We start from the raw sequence: 21,407 nt of genomic DNA on the forward strand, positions 1-21,407 counted from the left end.
TATAGAAAAGCTATACACATTCACGCTCCACTCAAATGACATCCCGTCCTGTCTTTTGCTGCCCCCTTACTGACAGAAGCCAAACTGCATGTTTCGACAGATCTACAGCATGGCTAGATAATAGTGCACTGGCTTCTTTGACAGAGACAATAAGTTGGAGCCCTACATACAATAAACTTCTGGTATACATACAGACACACTACGAAAGCTGCATGTTATCTTTATGTATTAATAGAATGTGAGAAATCCCCCCCTAAAAAAGCCCAAAAGCGTTACGGAAAGCCAATAAACATGAACTTTAAGCGTTAAATATTACCCTGGTTAATAATAGAAACTTCTACATTTAAAAGCCTTCAAATCTAAAACACTTTACATTAGCAGTCAGTAATGAGGCACTAGAATGACTGTCTTTAATAGATGTGATTTTTTTTTTGAGCTAGTGTACATTTCACTGACGCATGCAATTAACACAAACATTACACTCTCAGACAGACGCACATGCAGACACACACTCCCGCACGCACACACATACACATTAATGATCCAATCTCTCTAAATGCCAAGTACTGGTAATCCCTGGCTGGAGAGGAATCAAAGAGAAGAAAAGGTTGCCGTTAAACAGTCACAAGCTCTTCAGCACCAGATGCCTTTCATTCACGCTCTTTTACTCTCCATCTTTCTTTTCTTCCTCCACCGCTCGTCTCTCCAGCTGCGGGGAGAAAAACAGCAGTGGCGGAGAAATCCCTGGGACAGCTCGTCTGGTCACGGACGGCGGAGCCCTATCGGCCGGCCCTATTCTAGCCGCCACTTTCCTGGCAAACATTTGCTCTGAGGCTTAGCTCGGGCCGGCACTTAGGGTTTGGGAATGCCAATCAGAGGGAGAGCGCGGGGCCCGGGGTCCAATGAAGGCAGGGAAAGGGTGCGTTCCCTGGGAGCCACAAGGCAAAGCAAGAGCCTTTGGCAAAGACAAACAACAGGACACTCTGAGACTCTCTCTCTCTCTTACTCTATTGATATGCACAAGCAGAAAAGCATCGGCTGGTCTTCTGCAAAGACAAAAGATAGCAGAGAGAGAAAAGATGGCTCATGGTTGCCTCCATATGTGGCTGGGTGGTGGTGAATAGGCAAGAGGGCAGAGCTGGGGATTGGGAGAGCTTCGTGTTGCTGTTTTGTTGCTTTTTCACACAGGCCTTTTTAGGTACTTTTTTAGGCCATGACTGTAAGGAGGAGAAAACGAGGAGGGAAAAAAGAAAAACACCCACACACACAACATCCCCCCCTCTCGTTAGTAACTTTTTAACATCTACGAAACGTCTGAGAGGAACATTGTGCTCCCTGCTGAGCTTTTCTTTCCCAGGCTTTCATTTATTTTGTCCTACTTAAGGCTACAGAAAAGTAAAAGCTCAGTCCCTTAGTGATCAATAAGAAGCAAAAGCAAACTTTTCTTCAAGTCTCGAACCTGATTTGAAAACCTCCAATTACTATCAAATTAACTACCAGACAACTAACTAAATAACTAACCTGATAGCACTATTAAGCAAAGTACACCTTCCAAATAAGCACAAGTGGTGTATTGTTAGTATTACATCCAATTGCACTGAAACATAGCTCTTTAAAAATAAAAAAAAATAAAAATAAAAAAAAACCCACAACCACCCACCCTGGAATGCCTCAGGACTAGTAAGCATGAGGCAGCAGTGGTCCGTTTGATTCAGCTTTGTCCACTTGCTGGTCCCCTACCAAGCTAGTGGGGCCTGGTCCTCCTCTCCTTTTCCCCTTTCCCGCATTACTCCCGGCACGTCGCCTTCACCAGTTGTTGTAATCCCGGCAGAAACACTTAAGGTTCACAGTGGGTGCTCATCAAAACCATCTGCTGGGGGAAGGGGAGTACTCCTCGCTCGCGCTTTAATCTCTTCAATTAGCACCATTACAAACCTGTCAAGTAGCCTGATTACTGTAATGGTCACCAGCGCCATCGAGGCGGCGGTGCTCGGTGCAAGAGATGCTAGGAGCAGGGAGAGTGAGTCTGGCTGCATGAGGGGCTTTACCGCAACTGTAGAAGAAGGTGCTCGCTCAGGGCTGGCTTATTAAAGTGGTCAATGCAGATAAATGCAATGCAGAGAGGTCACTGCATTTTGACCACATGGAAAATGGACAAATTTTGTATCTGAGAAAAATATTACTATTGTTCAGAAAAATCAAAAATGGTCAATTCACAAATTCATCAAAAATAAATTCTCCTCAACATTTCAACATACAAATAAACCCTAAAAACCTCCATAAGAAATGTTTAAAAATAATAATAATAAAAAAATGAACATCACAGATGTGTGTTTCTTTGCGACAGGACTGTGTAGGCCCAACGTGACTCCCCCTGCACAGGAGGGGGCTAAAACAGACCCGTCAATCTGTAGGGAGCTTGTTACACTTGACGTGGAACTCGCTACCTGCTGTGAATAATTAATGGAAGCACTAGCTGAGCACTGAGTGCAGGTTATTGGGGCAGGCTGGGGAGAATGCAAGGGAGCCGAGGGTGGGGCCGTGTATTTGAAGCGAAGGCACTTGGGTTTTGTGCTCCTCACACACCAACTTTAAATACTGCACTGCAGTCTGTTAAATGAAGAGCCATGAAAGAATGGTGTCCATACAGCTCAGATGTGAGAGGGAAGGGAGTTGATTAGCTGCCGGGTGGGGGTATGGTGCTAAACCTCCTGCTCTAAAGTAGCAGGTCTGGCAGTGGCAGTCGCAGTGATGAGCGAAAGGCAAACAGAGAACTAGAGTCCTCCAACGTATTGATGAATATTTCATCTGCTCCCAAATCCACTGTTTAATTTTGCACTAAGAAATTAAGCAGGCCCTCACAGGCCCACTCCACAAACATACATTCCCCCCAAATGTCCCTTGCACACGCCAATTTGCCCTGTGATCAAACAGCTTTGGGCCGTTTAGGCAGACTGTGGACAGCTAAAACCAGACTGGAGAAAAGGCTGATCAGGAAATGACTTTGCGCGCTCTTGACCACATGGTAGGCGAACATACTGTTCCCATCTGTGCTCCACAAGCAAACCGATTTTTGAAACGGTACAAGAAGTTCTCTCTCGAATGTCATTCTGAAGTTAAATCCCTTTAGCTTCAAAATGATTGTATAAAGTTAAACATACGAGGCCTGTTAACATCAGCAGGCAATTTAAAATGGTCAAGTTTTAGTCTAACTGTACTTTGCTGACTGATACTACGGTCAGTTATCAACCGTCCCATCCTTTAACCTGAAGAATTTTACAAATTCTAACAGTATAGGTTTGGCATGTTGATTACTTTGTGCCAGAACTTCAGTGCACTTTTTTGTGTTGTGTTCGAAACCTAGTTATCTCTGCTCTAAACAGCTCTAATGCCAAATAGCCTGTTGGAATGTTGGGTTAACATAGCTATCTACTTTATGAGTCAGTGTTCACAGCAGTAGCCTACTATAGACTGCATTCACTTTGAATATGATACGACCATAAACCATTTGATATGAAATGACCGGTAATTATTATACAAATTGTAAATTTACCATGATGTAAGGACCACAATTTAAAACTTTAATACTTCAAAACCATAACCTTTCCTCTTAGTTTTGGCCTCCCACCCTCAGGAGCACTGTGTTTTTTGTTGTTAGTGGACTTGGTGCTGACTAAGTTTTATTTCACTGTGCCAGAATGTCCTGAGCCCAATTTTGGATTTAGAAGAAAAAAAGAAGAAAAAAAAAAAAAAAAATCAATGCATGGGAGATTCAGAGGCCGTGGCGAAAACTTTGCAACGTAGCAAAGTCATACAATGGCTTTCTCGGTCAAAAAAATCAGGTTTTAAGAATGTGCAAGAAACTGGCAACGTGACTTATGGACACCTATTGTGGACACTCAGCTTCAAGCTGTATTTAGATCTGTTTTGGACTGTACACTGTTTCTTTGATGAACCTAACCTTAATAAAACACAACCTTTGCCTATAGCAATGACTCTGCAGGACCTTAATATTGGTCAACACTCTTGTCCAACTGATATATTGGTTGGGGCCTAATCAAGTCAGTTTTATAAAGACAAAACATACGAGACAGAGTTGTAGACATATGTCGAACAGACAGACAGTTATGCATTTCTTTCTCACCTCCTGTATGGTTCTAGTGGCAGGGAAGTTGAGGCTGTATTCTCTCTGCGCTTCCCGATGGCTGATGATCAGCAGGTAGCTCTGATTTAATGACTCCTGCTGGATGCTGCTAAACAGAGGGAACAATAAGAGAAAGAAAAAAATGAGTGTGGGTTAAAGTCAAGCTGGGGACGAGTCAGGGCTCGCACACACTTCTCTCCATGCCGTGAAGAGAGCTTCATTTCATCTCCCCAGAGCTTGTAGGCTCAGACAAGCCCCAGCCACCCCACGGCTCTCCTCCAACCTCACCACCTAAACCACAAATGCCTGCTGCCTGCCAGTCCCAGCCCAACAGGGGGTGGGGGGCAGGAGACACAACATGCCCCCAACACATCTCCACCCCAAGGCCATCTGGAGATCTACACTTTCCTATCGAACTAGGCTAAGAGTGCTCAAAAGTGCCTGAGGGCCCACAGCTCTCCAGCATGTCCCTAGCAGGCCCTCCAAGATTTCACAAGGGACAAAAAGCGGGCTCCTGTACAGGCTACAGGAGAACGCAGTGCTTGGCTAATAACAAACGGCTGAGGTTAAGTAGCATTTTGAGCAAACGTGCTGCTTGCGCACTTGAATATGAATCAACAGCTTAGAGACGAGCCTGCCGGCTAATCATGGTTCAAACGAAAGCGGCTAGGAAGGGGAGAGTCAGGAATTAATGCGCAGTACACACATTAATTATGCAACCGCTGCCTTAATCTGTGGAGCTTTGGACAAGCTTATGTTAACAGAAGCCCACATTTACTGTAATGACAGCATATTTACATTGACTAAAACTGCGGAATCAATATGTAAATGTAATGTTTGTTGTAGCTAGCAGGGAAGATTGGAAATTGGCGCAGTCGGAAGAGCGAATGCATATGTGATGATGCAGAGGCTGGGAAAAGACAGCAAGGCCAAAGAGTCAGAAATGAGGGTGGGCAGTTTTTGTATACAGGCCAAAAATATATAAATAAATAAAAATTATCCTTAGAAAACATATGAATAATAATGAAATACTTTTACAGAAATGTTTTAGACAGATGTCAATCCAAGCACATGTAAACAATATGCTATTTTTGCAGAGGACATTTTTTACTAAAAAGTGTCTAGGATATGTAGGAGAGTTAGTATAAAGTATAAAGTGAGAAAACAAAGCACTTGGTATAGAGGACATTACGTGAAGTTGTCTTTTCCCAACCCCAACTGCAGCAGCAGGTTTATCCATGCTGGCTTAACAAAGTTCAGCTCCCATCAGCACCTGGTCCTGACCTCCCTCCAATCACACACACACACTTCCAACCCCTACCACAGCAGGCAGCCCCCTCACTCACACGCACAAGGTGCTAGAAATAAAATGTCACTGGCTGTTATGGACAGAAAACAAATCATGGTGTAAATGAGGAGCAGTCTCAACAGATTGGTTTCATTCAGAGATAAGCCCACAGCCTCCCTTAGCGTCCCTGAGCACGGTACTCAGAAACAGACCTTATTAAAGTCCCCACGTCTCTCATTTCCCCTTTATAAAGCACACCCATACACACACACACAATCCTAATCCAGCCACAATTACATAAAAACAAACATACATGGGTGCTTATTTCCTACTTCCTTTTTTTTTTTTTTACACCACCCCCACCACCCTGATACTAGAAATGTTTTAATGAATTGTTTTGATAGGACAACTCGGCATACTAACTGCTGTTGGTTTAAACTGTTTTTCTTTTATTCCATGCCAGACCGCCAGATTCCTCAGGCCTCTGTATCTCAGAGGAGATCAGAGTCAGAAGATGAGATAAATACCAAATGTGCAATGACTCATTTGTGTTTGAAAAATCTGGAGTTCAAATTAAAATAACCTGAAAACACACACATCTTCTGGAAGCTACAGAAATAGATGATTTGTTTTAAATTATTCATCAGTCTCCATTATTTATGCTGGAGATTAACGGCCTGGGTAACTCCATGCTATATAACGGAGAGAGAGAGAGAGCGAGCGTGTGTTAAGAGCGAGTGGGTGAGTGGGTGTGTGTATTATGCTTGGCTCATCATGGATTTCTGTAACTACCTTGGACAGAGTCTCTCCTGAAAGCTCCACAGCCGGCGCTTTATTTGCATTCAAACAGAGGAGAGAAATGAGCAGGCTCAGAGATGTGAGGATATGTTTGATTAATCTGTTTGGTGACGGCGGGCTGAGGTGTGCTTTGCGGTAATTGCCTACAGTGGCTTTTATTTGTTAAGTAATGTCCCATTTTCACAGCCTGCTCCCAATTATAACAGTGAGACCTCATTCGTGATTATGAACTAAAAACAGCGAGCTGAAAGAGTAACGGCTAACTCGCACGGCCTCATTTTTTGCACACGCAATTTAAAAACACTTTCTGCTATACACACATCACCCAGCCAGTAGAGAGAAAAGTCATATTAGCAAACAAATTCGAACTCATCGTAAAATGCTTACTGGGCTGTAATTTCCAACGAATTTCATTCACTTCCATTGTGCTGTCCAAGTGTGCAGCACTGTTTGTTAGTGCAGAGGAGCAATCAACTACTGGATTACTGGATTCGAGCTTCAGCTGCACCACCTGCGGTCTATGGAAGAAGAGCTCTGAGAATGCTGATCTTTATATGATGCAGTAGTCAATTAGATTTCCTTGTAGCACCACAGAGCAGATCCTTCCTCATCCTAATTCAAAGGTATTGTGTAATATAGGGAACATCAAGCACAAGTAAGTCTGACATATTGACTACACTAAGCAAATTGTGCAAGCATAATATAATTCATCAAACCATTCTGTTAATATGGCTCTAATGATGAATGCACTGTATGGACAAAAGTATTGGGACAAATAAAGGTAAAGGTAAAGGTGCACGTATTTGTCACTGTACAGTGTGGACTGTACAGCGAAATGTGTCCTCCGCATTTAACCCATCTGGTAGTGAACACACACTCACACACACACACATGTGTTAGGGGCAGTGAGTACACACACACACACCCAGAGCGGTGGGCAGCCAACTCCAGCGCCCGGGGAGCAGAGAGGGTAAAGGGCCTTGCTCAAGGGCCCAACAGTGGCAGCTTGCCGAGCCCGGGAATCGAACCCACAACCCTGTTATCGATATCTCGGCGCTCTAACCGCTGAGCCACCACTGCCCCTAAATGTAGATTTTGTAGGATTCTAAAATCAAGGATATAAAAAAATGATCCTGCTTTTTCTGCATTTGTTGGAGTAACTGTCTCTACTGTCCGGGAAAGGTTTTCTTCTAGATTGCATTCAGTGACAAGAGCATTAGTGAGGTCAGGATGTTAGATGATCATCACCCCACCTCATCCTAAAAGTATTGTATGGAGCACCACACAGTTCCACTGCTCCACAGCTCAATGCCGAGAGGGGGGGGGGGGGTATACCCCTCTAGCCCACGTCTGGCATTAGGCATGGTGCCAACAGGTTCATGTTTATCTGCTCCAGGAGAGCCCTATTCTATTCTTTTGGTAATGCTTCTCTACAGGGACTAGACAAGCTGTGTGTGCGCACATTTGCACATCTGTGTTAGCAATGGGTGCAACTGAAAGTAGCTGAATGCATTCATTAGAAGGGTTGTCTGATTCTTTATCTCTCAGCTTGCCCAACAAATGCATGTGCAAAGGGGACGGTCATAGCACAATTTGTATTTACAGTAGATGAGTGAAAGTTAATTACACTTCCCAGCTGTAAGAGGATGACGCTCACATGATGCTACTTTAAAGGAGACTATAATAACTGCTAAAATAGGTTTATATAAAGTTACTTGGTCAAAAATGAAAAGCTGACTCCAACAGGTTTATGTAACGATATTATTAATAAACTGCCTGTTTATTCCTACATAAAATGAGTGCTTTCTCTGTGATGTTTGCAGATACTGATAACATTAAATCCCCAACATAGGCCTAGTGATGGACAATATAACCCACAATTAACTGTTAAGATCACGATTAACTGAATATTTTAGCTTGCTTATGATTAATAAAAGAAGATTATAAAGGTTGCTTGAGTTGCTCAGTTTACTCTATGCTGCTTCCATGTCGCAGACTGGACAGGGTGGAGACATGGTACCATGTTTTAAGGGGACAATACATGAACACACAGTGGAGAAAGAATTTTTTGAAAAAAAAAAACTAAAAACAAATCAACATGGGCAAGTTTCCATCAATTAGAGGTAACAAAGTCGATTTTGATTCATTCTTGATTAATTGCCCAACACTACAAAGGCCAATTAAATCAGCCAAGCAGTAATTAAAAAAAAAAGGGAAAGACTGCAAAAGTTTGAAGTCTGTATTTAATAGTCACTGCTAATCAGCTACCATCAGGCTACCATTTTACTGACCTATTTACAACTGGCCAGCTGATACAGGCTGGTTTTATTAACTATTTTGGAGCACTATATCAAGAGCCAGACATCATCGTCCTGGACTATAAAGCATTCAGAAGAAAGATGCTCAAATTAAACAAAATTACAGTCCATGACTGGGCTCCACTTCTGTCTGGAAGTGAAGCCTACAACATCCTACCTGATTATCACAAGTTACTGCAAGCTGAAAATGAAAAATGATGGAGAAATGGCCAACAATAACTTTTTTGCACTCGCTTTGCACGAGACTAGATGCTCCAATGATGTTCAGTTTGTGTCCACAGTCGCAGGTGCTGCTCCGGCGAGGCAGCAAGGGCAAAGCTCTTTCACAGCTCCGGAGGAACAGCTCTCCTTCTCTATCTGGGTGTGACAGTTATTTATAATGGCAGCTAACAGCTTGCCTGCTCACTCTGCTGGAGGTCTCCTCCTCACTGCACTGCAAGGCAACACAGTTATTGGTGACAATGGGGTCACTGCACACCCAACTCTCTCTCTCTCACACACTCCCTGCCTCCATCCCTCCCTCACTCTCTCCATATGTTTGAGCACCCCATCCTGACGCCACTAAAATAGCACCTAGGAGATAATGAAGCTTTGACATCGGAGATCCACAAGGTTGTGGTCACTGGAAAGTGTGCCATTTAAAGTGAGACTCCGATCCCTCAAGAGTCTTATACCCCAAAACATCTGCCCAAGAATGAAACAGTCTAATGGCAAAATAGCCATCTGCTCAACTATACCTAGTTTTCAGAAAGGGTAACTACCAAACACAACCTAAAATGTGTCTAAGAAGCAATAAAAAAATCCTCCTTAAAAATTCTGATTCAAGGCACCAAACGAAACGATTAAAATGCATAACGCCTGACAGTGGAGAGAGAACATGTGAGCAGCAAATCGTTGACATGTTTTGAGCAGAATGTGATTATCACAACATTAGGTTAGAGCCCATTATTAACTTTTCTTCTCGTGTCTGTTCACACGTCGGAGTACAGTGTCCACACAAGTCGACAGAGACACCAGTTTACACATAGCCACATGTCGTTACATCCCCATCGCCTCCCGCTGGGACTAACAGCAGCTCTAATCAACACAGATAATTACACACATACACACGTACACACAAAACAAACTGACCTCCTTCTCACAAACTACTCATGCTACTTTAAAAGGAAGGAAAATTGTCACTACCTCATTCTTCTTGATTAACTATAGATTGTGATGCAGATATTTTTATGCGGATAATTATGCTGGTTTTAGTTTTGTTGATCTCCTGTCCCATCACTGATTCTTGAAAGGCTGCTTTTTTTACTATTGTCAGTTGTAAAAAGCGCTACACATATTTGAAAAAAAAAAAAAATCATTACCCGTGGTTCACTTTCATGGGTTAACTTTGTCAATTTTCAATATGGTATCCATTAACATTTCTGTACAATGTATTGGCTAATTGTTTATTTGTTAATATATTTTAAACTAACAAACAAACTATTTTTAGCTTGCCCAAGCACTAAAGTATGGATAGAAGCATGTAGCACTACCTGTCCTCTAAACTCCACAGCTCTTTCTGCTGTGTTTATATTCAAGTACAATTTCATTTTTTGATCTGCAACAAACTGGAAAAATAGTAATCTCCTAAAACCTCCTAAAATGTGGCAACTAAACAAGAATTATTCAACTCAAATACATATAACGAACATTGTTTTATATATATATATATATATATATATATATATATATATATATATATATATATATATATATATATAAATAAGATAAGTTCATTATCATGAGTCAATTCAATATGCTTGTTTTTTATTTTTAGAAATTCTTATTTTGTAATTGTCCAATGTTGTGAACTGCGTAAGATAAGTGACAAAAAAATGCAATGTTCCTTCATTTAACACTTTTCAGCACATTAAGGTGCTATTAGTTATTGCATTCGTTCATCAAAACTTTTGCATTACAAATCTAAATAGCAAAAGTAATTGCAAAACCCATCCCTAGAAAAGTCTACACAGCTGATACATGTGTCAAAAGAAAAAAAAAAAAAAGAAAACATCACATGGTCAGGTCTGAGAGGTTGTGGGGCATGTGTCAGCATTATTTGTGATTTAATCTGTGAAATCGGTCAGACAATCTGATAATTACTGGGAAATGTGATTTTAAAATCCTTTTTATATCCTTTATATTTGCATGCTTGTCATTTAAATAAATGTTAACAAAAGCTGTATCATGCTCATATTTGCTGTTCTACAAGTTTTGCCAGTGTTGTATGAAGCCTCTTTTCACAAATGGCATTCCTTTAGACACAAAAATTTTTATGTATGAAAGTTGCAACGTACACCTACCTTCAAACACCACAGAAGTGTACTAAACTGCATTTGGCCAATTCTATGTGTATTAATTTATCAATCAACTTGCCTACAGGGTTAGTTGCAATATTTGCACTTGCGCCACTTTGGGCTGAATCGTTTATAAACAGTTGGTGCAGTTCAATTTGTATCAGAAGTTGATGGGCAAAATCTGAAGACCCACCTCTTCAGAGAGTACTTGGACGAATAGTTCTATGGACGCCTTATTGTATTGTGTTTAGCAATGTCTAAGCTTGGTGGTGTCTTTTGTATTATTAGTCTATTCTAACTAGCTAAGGCTTTTCTTGGGTAAATAGCAAAGCACTTTGTAAGTCGCTCTGGATAAGAGCGTCTGCTAAATGCCATAAATGTAAATGTAAATGTAAATCTATCCAAGGGACTTGCACGTCACAATGCATAGCCGATCCAATTTTCACCATACACAATATGTGAAATGACATTTTACCACACAAACAACATGCTCAAGCAGTGGCATAATCTGAAAATTAACAAAAAGTCTAAGTCCAATTTTATAATATATAGTATTTTTGATTCACTGTACTCCACTTACATGAGAATAATTATGTTCTCTGTAATCAAACCTGCAGTTTGTCAGTGTTCTTTACATACTGACAATATCCACAATATGCATGGAAAAAGCTCACCATTTATCCAAAAAATGTAAGGTAATGATTAATTATCATGGTCCTGCTCATTTCTGTATTGAGCAACATATTGAGGTTGAGATAATTATTTATAAAGGAATTATATTCAGGTTTTACATTGCACTATATAGATACGTAATACAATGTTTTTACCAGCAGAAAAAGAAATAAAGTAAATAATAATAATAATAAAAAAGCAAAACAGCAACAACAAAAAAACAAATACCCTGGAAACTGCCCTCCAGAGAGAAATTATTTTCCTTATTTTTTTCTCTCCTCATATAAGTGACAGGCAACCTAAAAGTACTAACATCACATTAGACTCTTCATTGACTTAAAACATCTGTAAGAATATCTCCTGCATGCTAGTCTTTGCTTCACTAAAATATTAAAATCAAGATGATTCACATCACAGAAAAGTGTATCGTCCCCCATTTCAAACCTTCTCACAATTGCTTTACCTTTAAAATGATCAAGCAGTGCCACCTAGTGTTCAGAAGGCTTAAGGTCTTAATGTTTTTTTATGCTAGCATTAAAAAAAGCAATGTTTTTATAAATCTAAACAGGAATGAAAAAATGTTAAGCACCTAATTTAATGCATGGTAAATTTGTTTTTTAATCCTGTAATTTTTCAGATGCACTTTCAGGCTGCAAATCTCCTGAATTTAGAACACTGAACTTATTGTGAAGTTTGAGATGACTTCTGCTTTGACACGGTGCCTTATCATGCTAAAAGTAGCTGCTACAAAACTGGTAATTATGGTATATATGAAGGGACACATACATGGTCGCATCAATACTCAAAATATACTGTACCACCTTCACGTAGCCTGGACTGTCGGCATAAGGCAGGTTGGGTGCATGGATTCATGAAACTACCGCTAAATTACACCTCAGTAGAATTCGAGAGTCCCCCAACTGTCCAACTGTTTTGGTCAGCCTGTGCCCACTGCAGCCTCAGTTTTCTGTTCTTAACTGACAGAAGTGGAACCCAATGTGGTCTTCTGCGATGATAGCTCATCTGTCCCAAGGTCAATGTGTTTTGCATTCAGAGAAGCTTTTCTGGTCACCACAACTGTACAAAGTGGTTATCTCTCTTTCAGCTCAATTTTCACCCCAATTCCATCCCCCTCTTGCACACTATTTGAATCTGCTGTCCAGCATCTATATCCATAAGCAATCTTATGGTCAATATTTAGGAGACACTGTCATCTTTCCTCCTTAACTTACTGAAAAATAAAAAAAGGCTCTTTTACCAGTGTTCAGCACTTGACACACAACGCTTGACATTGTACTTAAAGCGCTCTGGTTTTGGATAGTTAAAGCAGAATATATGTTGTTACCTCAATAACCAGATGAACTCATGCATGCTAAAATTAGCTATTGCAAAAGTGCTATTCCAGAAGGGTACAGTGTGCAGAATCTGTAGATTCTAAGCAGTTCTGTTTAAATCATACTTTTATTAGTGCGTTCTGGTTTTCACAATTAAGATCATAAATTTCAAATTAACTGCAAGAGACATACATTTCAACAAATAAGACACATACCTGCTCTGGCTAGTTGTGGCAGAGGGGGCGATGTCTGGGGTCAGCACATACAGACTATTGTTTTTGGGCAGGTGTAAACTCCTCAGTACCGTCTGAAAATGTACAAAAGATGAGACTTTAGAGAGAAACGGGTGCCTGATCTCATCATGAGCTGGGTGTTTAAGGATTATGTTAATGAACAAGTACTAAAGGGTGTTCCAGGTGAGGTAAAGCAGCCAGGGACCAAATAAAGCAGACTGGCTGTTTGATAAATCAGTCAAATTAGTGGACTTAAGAACTGTTCAGAGGGGAAGAGTTTTACATGGGGAAGTGGGGTAATGCAATTTCATCACAGGTCGTTGGCAATGTTTATGAAAATTCATATGAAAGAAATTAGCATTATAAAGATAGGGTTGAATACTCCTGTTTACACATTACAGTGTTACCAGGAAAATGCATTAATATGTTTGTCTGTTCACAAGTAAGTAAACCTGAAACATCAATATAACTGCCTGAAGTTAATGTGTTTAAGGCTCTTGAGTTCAGGAATTTATAGGCAAAACACTCAAAATCGAACTATTTTTCTAATTGAAATTTTTTTTTCTACTTCGTAATCCTGATGACAATACAGGTCAGTTTTATGAATGCTTTTTCAAGTGCCTTCTGAAAACTCCTATTGTACAGGATATGATTTATTTATTGAATGAAATGTTGATGTATTTGTTCAGAATTAATATAACCTTCAGGATTAGTTTTACTTTTAAAGTTCATTTTATACATCATGTACAAGTCACCGGAAACTCCCCATGTAAAATGAATTCCATCTGAATTATACTTATTCTGACAAACAGGTCAAACATTGATCAAAATCCCCAAACAAATGGATTTACATCAAAACATTACTCACACTGTCAGAAACATCACCACTCTTCCAGCCTTTTAACTGCATTTTAGACACAGGCACATGAAGCTCTGTCTCCAGAATCTGCTTGATGTCTCCTGCAAAGATGTTTTAGTTATTTAAACAAAATACATTTCAAAGTGCCACCAGCAGGGGGCAGTATCAATTGTCCTACAAAAACAGAGACAATATGTGAGTAAGGTTACATCAGGAATAGATTAGGGAAACTGCAAGGCTGTGTCTGAAACTGAACATAGCTGCCTTGATGCCAGTGCTTGCTGCCAGCGGTCTTATAACGTTAGGTCTCTAACCTAAATGCAGAGGTCAATAAAATGTCTTTACACTGCCAAGGTGGGTAACAGCCCACGGCTAGCTGTTAATGTGTAACATTTGTAAATGTTTAGACACAACACATTAGGCAGACAGTTAGATAACTGCACTACTACAAATGGTAGGGATAATTTATTTAGCACAGTTTAGCCAAACAGTAAGTTTAATAATACTGTCAGTGTGGGCTGATTTCAACATAACATAAATCACAAAACAAATATACGCACTATATTAATGGTGCGCAATAACAGTTTGTCACTCTCTTTGCTGCAGTAACAGCCTCTACTGTTCTGTGAAGGCTTTTACTGAGGTGTTTTGTAAGGATTTGATGGCATGCCATTAGTCAGTTCAGGTACTGATGTTAGATTCTCTTGAACAGCAGCCCCAAAGGTTATTTAATGGTGTTCAATTCAACTGCACCACAGTCCAATGCTGGAAAGGAAATACACCCCACTAGCACATACCAGTGGGTACCAGTAGCAGTGGGTATGATGTGCATGTGCTCCACAGCATCCTGTTCAACTGCCAATGTTTTTCTTTGGAGATATATGGACATCTTTGAACATGCTGTGTGCGCACATCTAAATACTTTTTTTCTGTAGTGAATTTACTGATTAGATTGTGCCTGGATTAGTGCCAATACAGCATATTACACTCACAGAAGTGAGATAGAAATTTGCCAGCTCACTTGTCCACATCAAAACAGAACTGTACAACGCTAATTTATTGTCAATATTCATAACTGTAACCTCTCTGACTCATTCAGAGTGGCAGAATGACTGGACTTTAACAATGTGGCAGCAAACTCTCATTGACGGAAGCACATTAATACCAGTCAATACAACTGCAACAATTTTACCAAGCAACTAAAATAAAAATCTTAGTGAGACTTTAAATGAACACAGATTTTCTTCTACAAATAATAATGTATAAGAATAAGATTGCAGACCCATGAGACATTGCATTGCTTTCAAAATGTAAAGTCACATTCTAGGATTATTATGGCTTAGCAGTTGAGAGTACTAAGAAAAACCACACCACATTTCCTTGAAATTATAGTGCAGAAGAAGTGGGTGAACTTCACAAGAACCTGAAAGTGTCACAAGTTCAAACCTGTGTGTGCCAGTTTAATTTGAGGAGAGTTTGAGGTAAAGCCTTCACAAGTCTAGCACGACAGTTCTGTGATCTATGCATGCCATTTGTATCTGCAAAGAAGCTGCAACAACTACTCAACATAACTAGTATGTAGGGGTGGGTAATATGATTTTTAACGTATTGTTTTAAATTATCCTCTTGTGATAAACAGTATGATTTTCTAAGCATATTGAGGATATCTTCAGGGCTTAAAGAACACTGATCGACTGCACGTTAAATTCATCTTTGGATAAAATATAGTGCACATTTTGAATAAAATCACTTTAGTCAAGTGAAAATACTTAAATTTAAGTTTTTAAGAATATGTTGCTATGGTGCATTTTGTCTGTGGTCATGTGCAGCTCAATAAAAAGTGTCTCGTAAAATGTTTCTTTAAAAATTGTGACATAATACTTTACCATGTAGCCCACCCCTACTGATAACTGATGATAAAATAGTCAGCAACAAATCATGTTGACATCTGCGTGTCCCATTTAAATCAGATGGCTTTAAACAGGGAAATACAGATGGCAGAGACAGGAGCAGCATGATGAGTAACTGCTAAAACTGCTGTTAAGCTGTAGTAAAGAGTTAAAATTAAAACTTTTCAGCAGCAAACCATGTTGTAGTGCTAGTTACTCACCGACTGTGCTAGCCTCTTCCAGCACCACCTCTACTGAACGTGTGCGATACTCTACGTGGAAGTTGAGCATGCGCGGCTGCCGCTCCACAATGTGACGGGAGGGCAGTATGGGACAAAAGGCAGAGGAGGAAGAGGAAGAGGACGGAGGTGAAGATGATTCTGCTCTTGAAGGGGGTGCTGTGGGTGCCGTGGCGGCGGCTTGGCTGTTTTCTCCAAAAGGGCTGGTCTGAGAGCCCTCGCTGGTGAAATTGCTGCAAAGAACAAAAACAGCAACAGCTTTGAGATGTTTTGTTTTTTTTTAAACAGTACAAATGGCAGGTATTCTGCCACAAAACTGGCAGTAAATACTTCCATTAAATGCTTTTATTAAACTAAGTAAATATTTCCTTGCTACCCTGCACTGACTTGCACTACACTTAGACTAAAACTACCTTCAAAAACAGACCCTTCCTTTTCACCCTACCACCTGTTCCTGCAGCTCTGCCTCCTCAGGTTTTGGACCTTCTCCACCTGAGTTTCTGTTTCTTAAAAAAGAACTGTGTGTTTCTGAATTCACACAAACATGGGTATTATCAATCTTTTTGCTAAAATGTAGACAATGTAGATGTTTTTTAAAATGTTCTATTTAATCTATAAAAATCGACTGACTTCAATAGAACAGGGTGTATAGGGTGTATAGAAGGACATAACCACAGTTTTTAAATTTTAATTTTAAGGAGTCACTGGTAGTGAGAGATTTAGGTAAAGGAATAGAAGGTAAATGTCACCTAAATGATCTAGCTCACTGAATAATAACTTGGCATGGTCTTCAAATCAACATTCTTTGCAAATGATACACTATGTTTGTTGCAAATTTTTACCTACTTTTTTTACATTCTCAGACCAGACACTTTATTATGGTAAAAATGTTTAATTTCTTTCTACAAATACACAAAAATGGAGAGCAAACAGTTCCACACAAGTCTTCACAGTGATCCCATTATTAGGTTCATTATTAGTGGGACACATCTCTAACGAACGATAATAAAATGGCGAAAGAAAAAGCGGCCCTCCTCCACTCCCCCACTCTGCATGATCCACAATGGCAATCCAAACAGTATCCGAGTCAATGTAAACAACCTTTACCACAGGGATAATATGCGCCGGGCCCAACAGACGCTCAATTGTCTGGCATAGAGGAAATCTCTCCCTCTCTCCTTTTTAACTCCTTTCTTTTCATACTGCTATGGCTGAGGACACAAAACAGCTTTTTTTCCTGTCTCCTTCTTGCTCTCTCGGCGGCTGATGGTCGAATTCCCCTGAGCCCCCATCCCCCTGTGGCAGTAAATAATGTCTTTTCTGTGGCAGCGGCCGGGACAAAAGCTCTTCTCTTCTCCTCCAGGGTCAGCACATATCGCGCTGAGAGAGGGAGCAGGGTGCCAGGGCCCGCGCACAAAGCATGGATTTATTCCATCTTATTACAATACCAAAAGGTTAAAGACGTTAGGGTCCTGGGGCAGGCAGGACACAAAAATGTACACCCACTTTGTGGAAAAATGAGATACGCTATTGAAATAGTTGAAAATACAGTAACAGCCACACTTTACACTAGGTGAACAATTGTCCATTTTCTAATATGTTCTGAAACATTCTTTAAAGAAAGGACACTTCCAAACAAAACCCATAAAAAACACACACAAGCTACACCACTAGACAACAGATCGGCAGGTAAAACCTTGTGATACTACATTTACAACTACCATCAACCAACTTAAACCAGTGTAGAAACTTGTGCCACTGCCAGACTGTAGCAGAACACAATCAGAGATGGAGAACATCACAAGACATTGACCGTGTCCTCCCCTCTAGAGCTCACCAGAGTTGCACAAGGCATATGCAGCAATGTGGCAAATGATTCAGTAATCTCTTCTGTAAACTCTAAATACAAGATGTGTAACGAAAGAGAGTTCATAATTCAATTTACAGCTATGGGCCCAGAATTCATTAATTTGGACTAATATTTGAATTGAAAAATGTGAATGACAAAAAAAGAATTATGACTGCATCCATGTTTGGTCCAGTGTGGTGAGTCACAACACCACCTTTCCCATGGCAGACTAGGGTTTCATTTCACAGCCAGGAAAACACATCACCCTACACCAGTGAGAGTCCTTGGGCAAGACTCCTTACACTTCATTCTTCTGCCTGGGTAGCAGAATTCAAATACAGTAAATGTAAATGTATGCTGTTGTATAACGTACTAAGCTGGGGATAGAGCAGGAAGGCAGGATGGGTCCTACTCTGGACTTCTAATTCTTTGTTTAAAGAAGCTAGAAGAGTTTTGTATTCATAAAAACTGTAAAAATGTACATAATAATAATGTTTTTTTTTGCAGTTTTGAGTCATGTTTGCAGCATAACTAGACCAATTACTGAAAAGGACAAGCGCGAAGTTTGTTGCAGAGTTGTATGTACTGACCTATACATACAAACAAAGTGAAAAACAAGGTTTTTGCAGGATCTCTGGGTAATAATCTTGAGATGTCATCTCCTCTCAGTGCACAACTTATGCGATATGTTAACGATTTCCAACTGCTCCTCGCTCACACTCTTGGCTTATCAATGATTCTATTTAAACTCTTGTTTGGCTCCCCCTCCCATTTCGCTCCCTTTTTAAAAAGAATTCAGAAACGGTTGTTCCATTGTGTGCACCTAGATGGCAGCCTCCACCCACCCAAAGCTTGGCAATGGGAAGCGTAGGCCCCAAAGCTCAGAGCTCAGAGCCAGCTGGCCGCGGGCAGCTCAATAGGGGCACTTCAGCGAGCCGTGCCACCCTCCAGCCTGCAGCACTGTGCCAGCCTCCAGCGAAAGGAGATGGCTGGGCGTCGTGCTGCCAGACTCCATTCATAATTACAGGCCTTAAAGAAAAACATGTTCCCGTGCCCAAAGCCTTTGCACTCACACTCACACACACACACACACACACACACACACACACACACACACACTAAATAAACCGTCAGACAGTGCGTGCAGTGCTTGAATATATCTGTTCTTAAGACTTGCTGCCATTCATGAGCACTGACCGTTGGAGGGAGACATGGACTGAGGACATAATGCCCTCACACAGGCCGCTTTTGTCACCAACAGTTTCAATTCCTGTTATTTGTTTCTGCTGTTGTCCATTTCTCTCTCAAAACAAAACTGTAGAGGAATGTCAAATTCAAGTCAATAAGAAATGCAAAACAAACTGCGTGTGAAACAGTTCGTTACGTTTCTAATTTCAGGCGTCAACGATTTTCCTGTTTCCCCGAAGTAGACACGTCTATGCAGAGAACATCAGAGCCCAAGGAAGAGCACACAAATTTAAGATCATCACATGCAAATTGAGCTGAGCTGTGTCAATTGCTTGAGAAAGGTTTGAAAAGCTTGTGGTTCAACCTCAACAGTCAACATGAAAAAGGAGAAATGAGTGCAGAACTATTTGAAACTAATCCATATTTACAGGCAATGCTGAATTAAGGCATTACGCTTTTATATGCTCCATATTCAAGTCACAAGCAGCACGTTACAATGTGGAATTCTCCATCAAGTCCTTGGTTGGCTACATCTGTTCAAAGTCCTATAAAAAGCTGCCTGCTTTGTTGGTCGTTCACCTCCATTAACAAGGTTATCAACTAACCACCACACAGAGCAAAAACACCCACAGCAAATCTGGTTCTTATAATTCCCTTTACTTGTGTGTTTCCAGAGATGTTAAAAAGAGAGAAAGGCAATTAATCAACACCAGGCTTCCGAAAGGGAACAGGGTGGCGAATTCTGCGGCTCATACTTCACACGTGCATTTCCTCTCCACAATGAAACTCACCAGTCTCTCCCTCATACTCCCCCTCGCCTCCCATTCATTTCATAGATCTGCCACACTCTTGCAGTGCTACATGTGATTCAACCCGTTAAGGATCCAACAAAGAAACTGATGAAGTGCTAACTGCTCCCCTTGCCCACAGCAGGGACTGGAGAATCAACACTCCATGATAAGGGAATACCTCATGCCTAGATGAAAACTGGTTACAATGCTGCAGTGACTCGTTGAAATTCAATTAAAGCTCAATGACCACAGCTGGACTTTATTAAAGAGAGCGGGGGGAAAAAAAAGTTTGCTGCCATGACGAAAGCAAGCGCTTTTTTAAAGGAAGCCAATTTTGTTTCACAGGAGCATGGAAACAGTAACCGCCTCTTTTGGCAGGGACCGCCCAGCTTGGTGGAGTCTTAAATCAAATGATGTGTTATTTCTGGGGTGCAGTAGCAGTACATACACTTTCCACGTATGATGCTATAGCCTTCAATCTGTACAAACAGCGGCATGTAAAAGTGTGGGCCCCCCTGGTCGAACATTTCTGTTACTGTGAAAAGTTTAATAAGCAGAAGATCTTCAACAATCATTCAAATATTCTTTTCAACACTTTATGATTAGGGAATATGTTAGGGTAGATTTTTTCAGAGGAAGAATAATGAAAAAAGCACCATGCAAAGCTTTAGGAAACCTCAAGAGATTTGAGCCTTTTTTGAAGGTCTAAGACCTTAATATGCTTGTTGGAGCTATAGCTTGTTCACAGTCATCATTAGGGAAAGCCAGATGATGCAATATTCAAAGTTTTATAAATACTCCTCCAAGCTTTTCCCAATAATAAGCAGCCATGCTGTCTAGCATGACGAACATTGAAATAAAACAATGCTCAACAAGGAGGTCAAGGCTGTAAGAACATTTCTGATAGGGTTTAAGAGAGATCTGCTCAAAGGCGTGGCCAAAAAAAACAGAACAAAACAAAACAAACACCTGCATAAATACAACCTTAATGGAAGAGTCATCAGAAGAAAACCATTTCTGTGTCTACACCACAAAATCCAGCATCAGAAACATCTATACAAGTTGGGCGTAGCTTAGAAATAAGCTGTGTCCTGGTGAAGTTTTAAATAAAAAAACCTTTTAATTGCAATAAGCAAGCATATATGTGGAAAAAAGATGCAGAAACTAATGTATGGAACATGGAACATTTCACTGGTAGAGAAAAGAATGAATTCAAGGACAAATTCGAAACACCAGCAAACTGTGAAAGCAAACATCTCACAGTTATTATAAAATCTGGAGATGAAAAATGTTGGTTTCTGCAGCGGGATAATGATTCTAAACAAGTCTTAAGAGGCACAAGCTGAAGGTTGTGCCATAGTGCTCACAGTCCTCCAACCTATACATAACCAAACATTTGTGGATAGAACCTCACAGAACTAGAAGCCTTTAGCAAGAAATAATGGGCAAAGATTTGGCCAAACATGGTC

The 21,407-nt window shown here is 40.5% G+C and overlaps 1 protein-coding gene across 3 annotated transcripts in view; it reads right to left on the minus strand.

Moving 5' to 3' along the window:
- The window catches only part of faf1 (Fas (TNFRSF6) associated factor 1), a 74,972-nt gene that overhangs the window by 41,136 nt on the left and 12,429 nt on the right, over nt 1-21,407 (minus strand). For 2 of the 3 annotated variants that reach the window (XM_072681659.1, XM_072681661.1), the window contains 4 exons: nt 16,093-16,343; nt 13,992-14,083; nt 13,106-13,197; nt 4,145-4,253 (listed from right to left, as the gene is read on the minus strand). In XM_072681659.1, coding sequence (XP_072537760.1) covers nt 4,145-4,253; nt 13,106-13,197; nt 13,992-14,083; nt 16,093-16,343 — 544 coding nt within the window. The remainder of the gene's footprint in view (nt 1-4,144; nt 4,254-13,105; nt 13,198-13,991; nt 14,084-16,092; nt 16,344-21,407) is intronic. The other variant, XM_072681662.1, reaches the window with a different exon arrangement.

This window comes from Salminus brasiliensis, chromosome 6 (genome assembly GCF_030463535.1).
Source record: "Salminus brasiliensis chromosome 6, fSalBra1.hap2, whole genome shotgun sequence".
Lineage (NCBI taxonomy): Eukaryota > Metazoa > Chordata > Actinopteri > Characiformes > Bryconidae > Salminus > Salminus brasiliensis.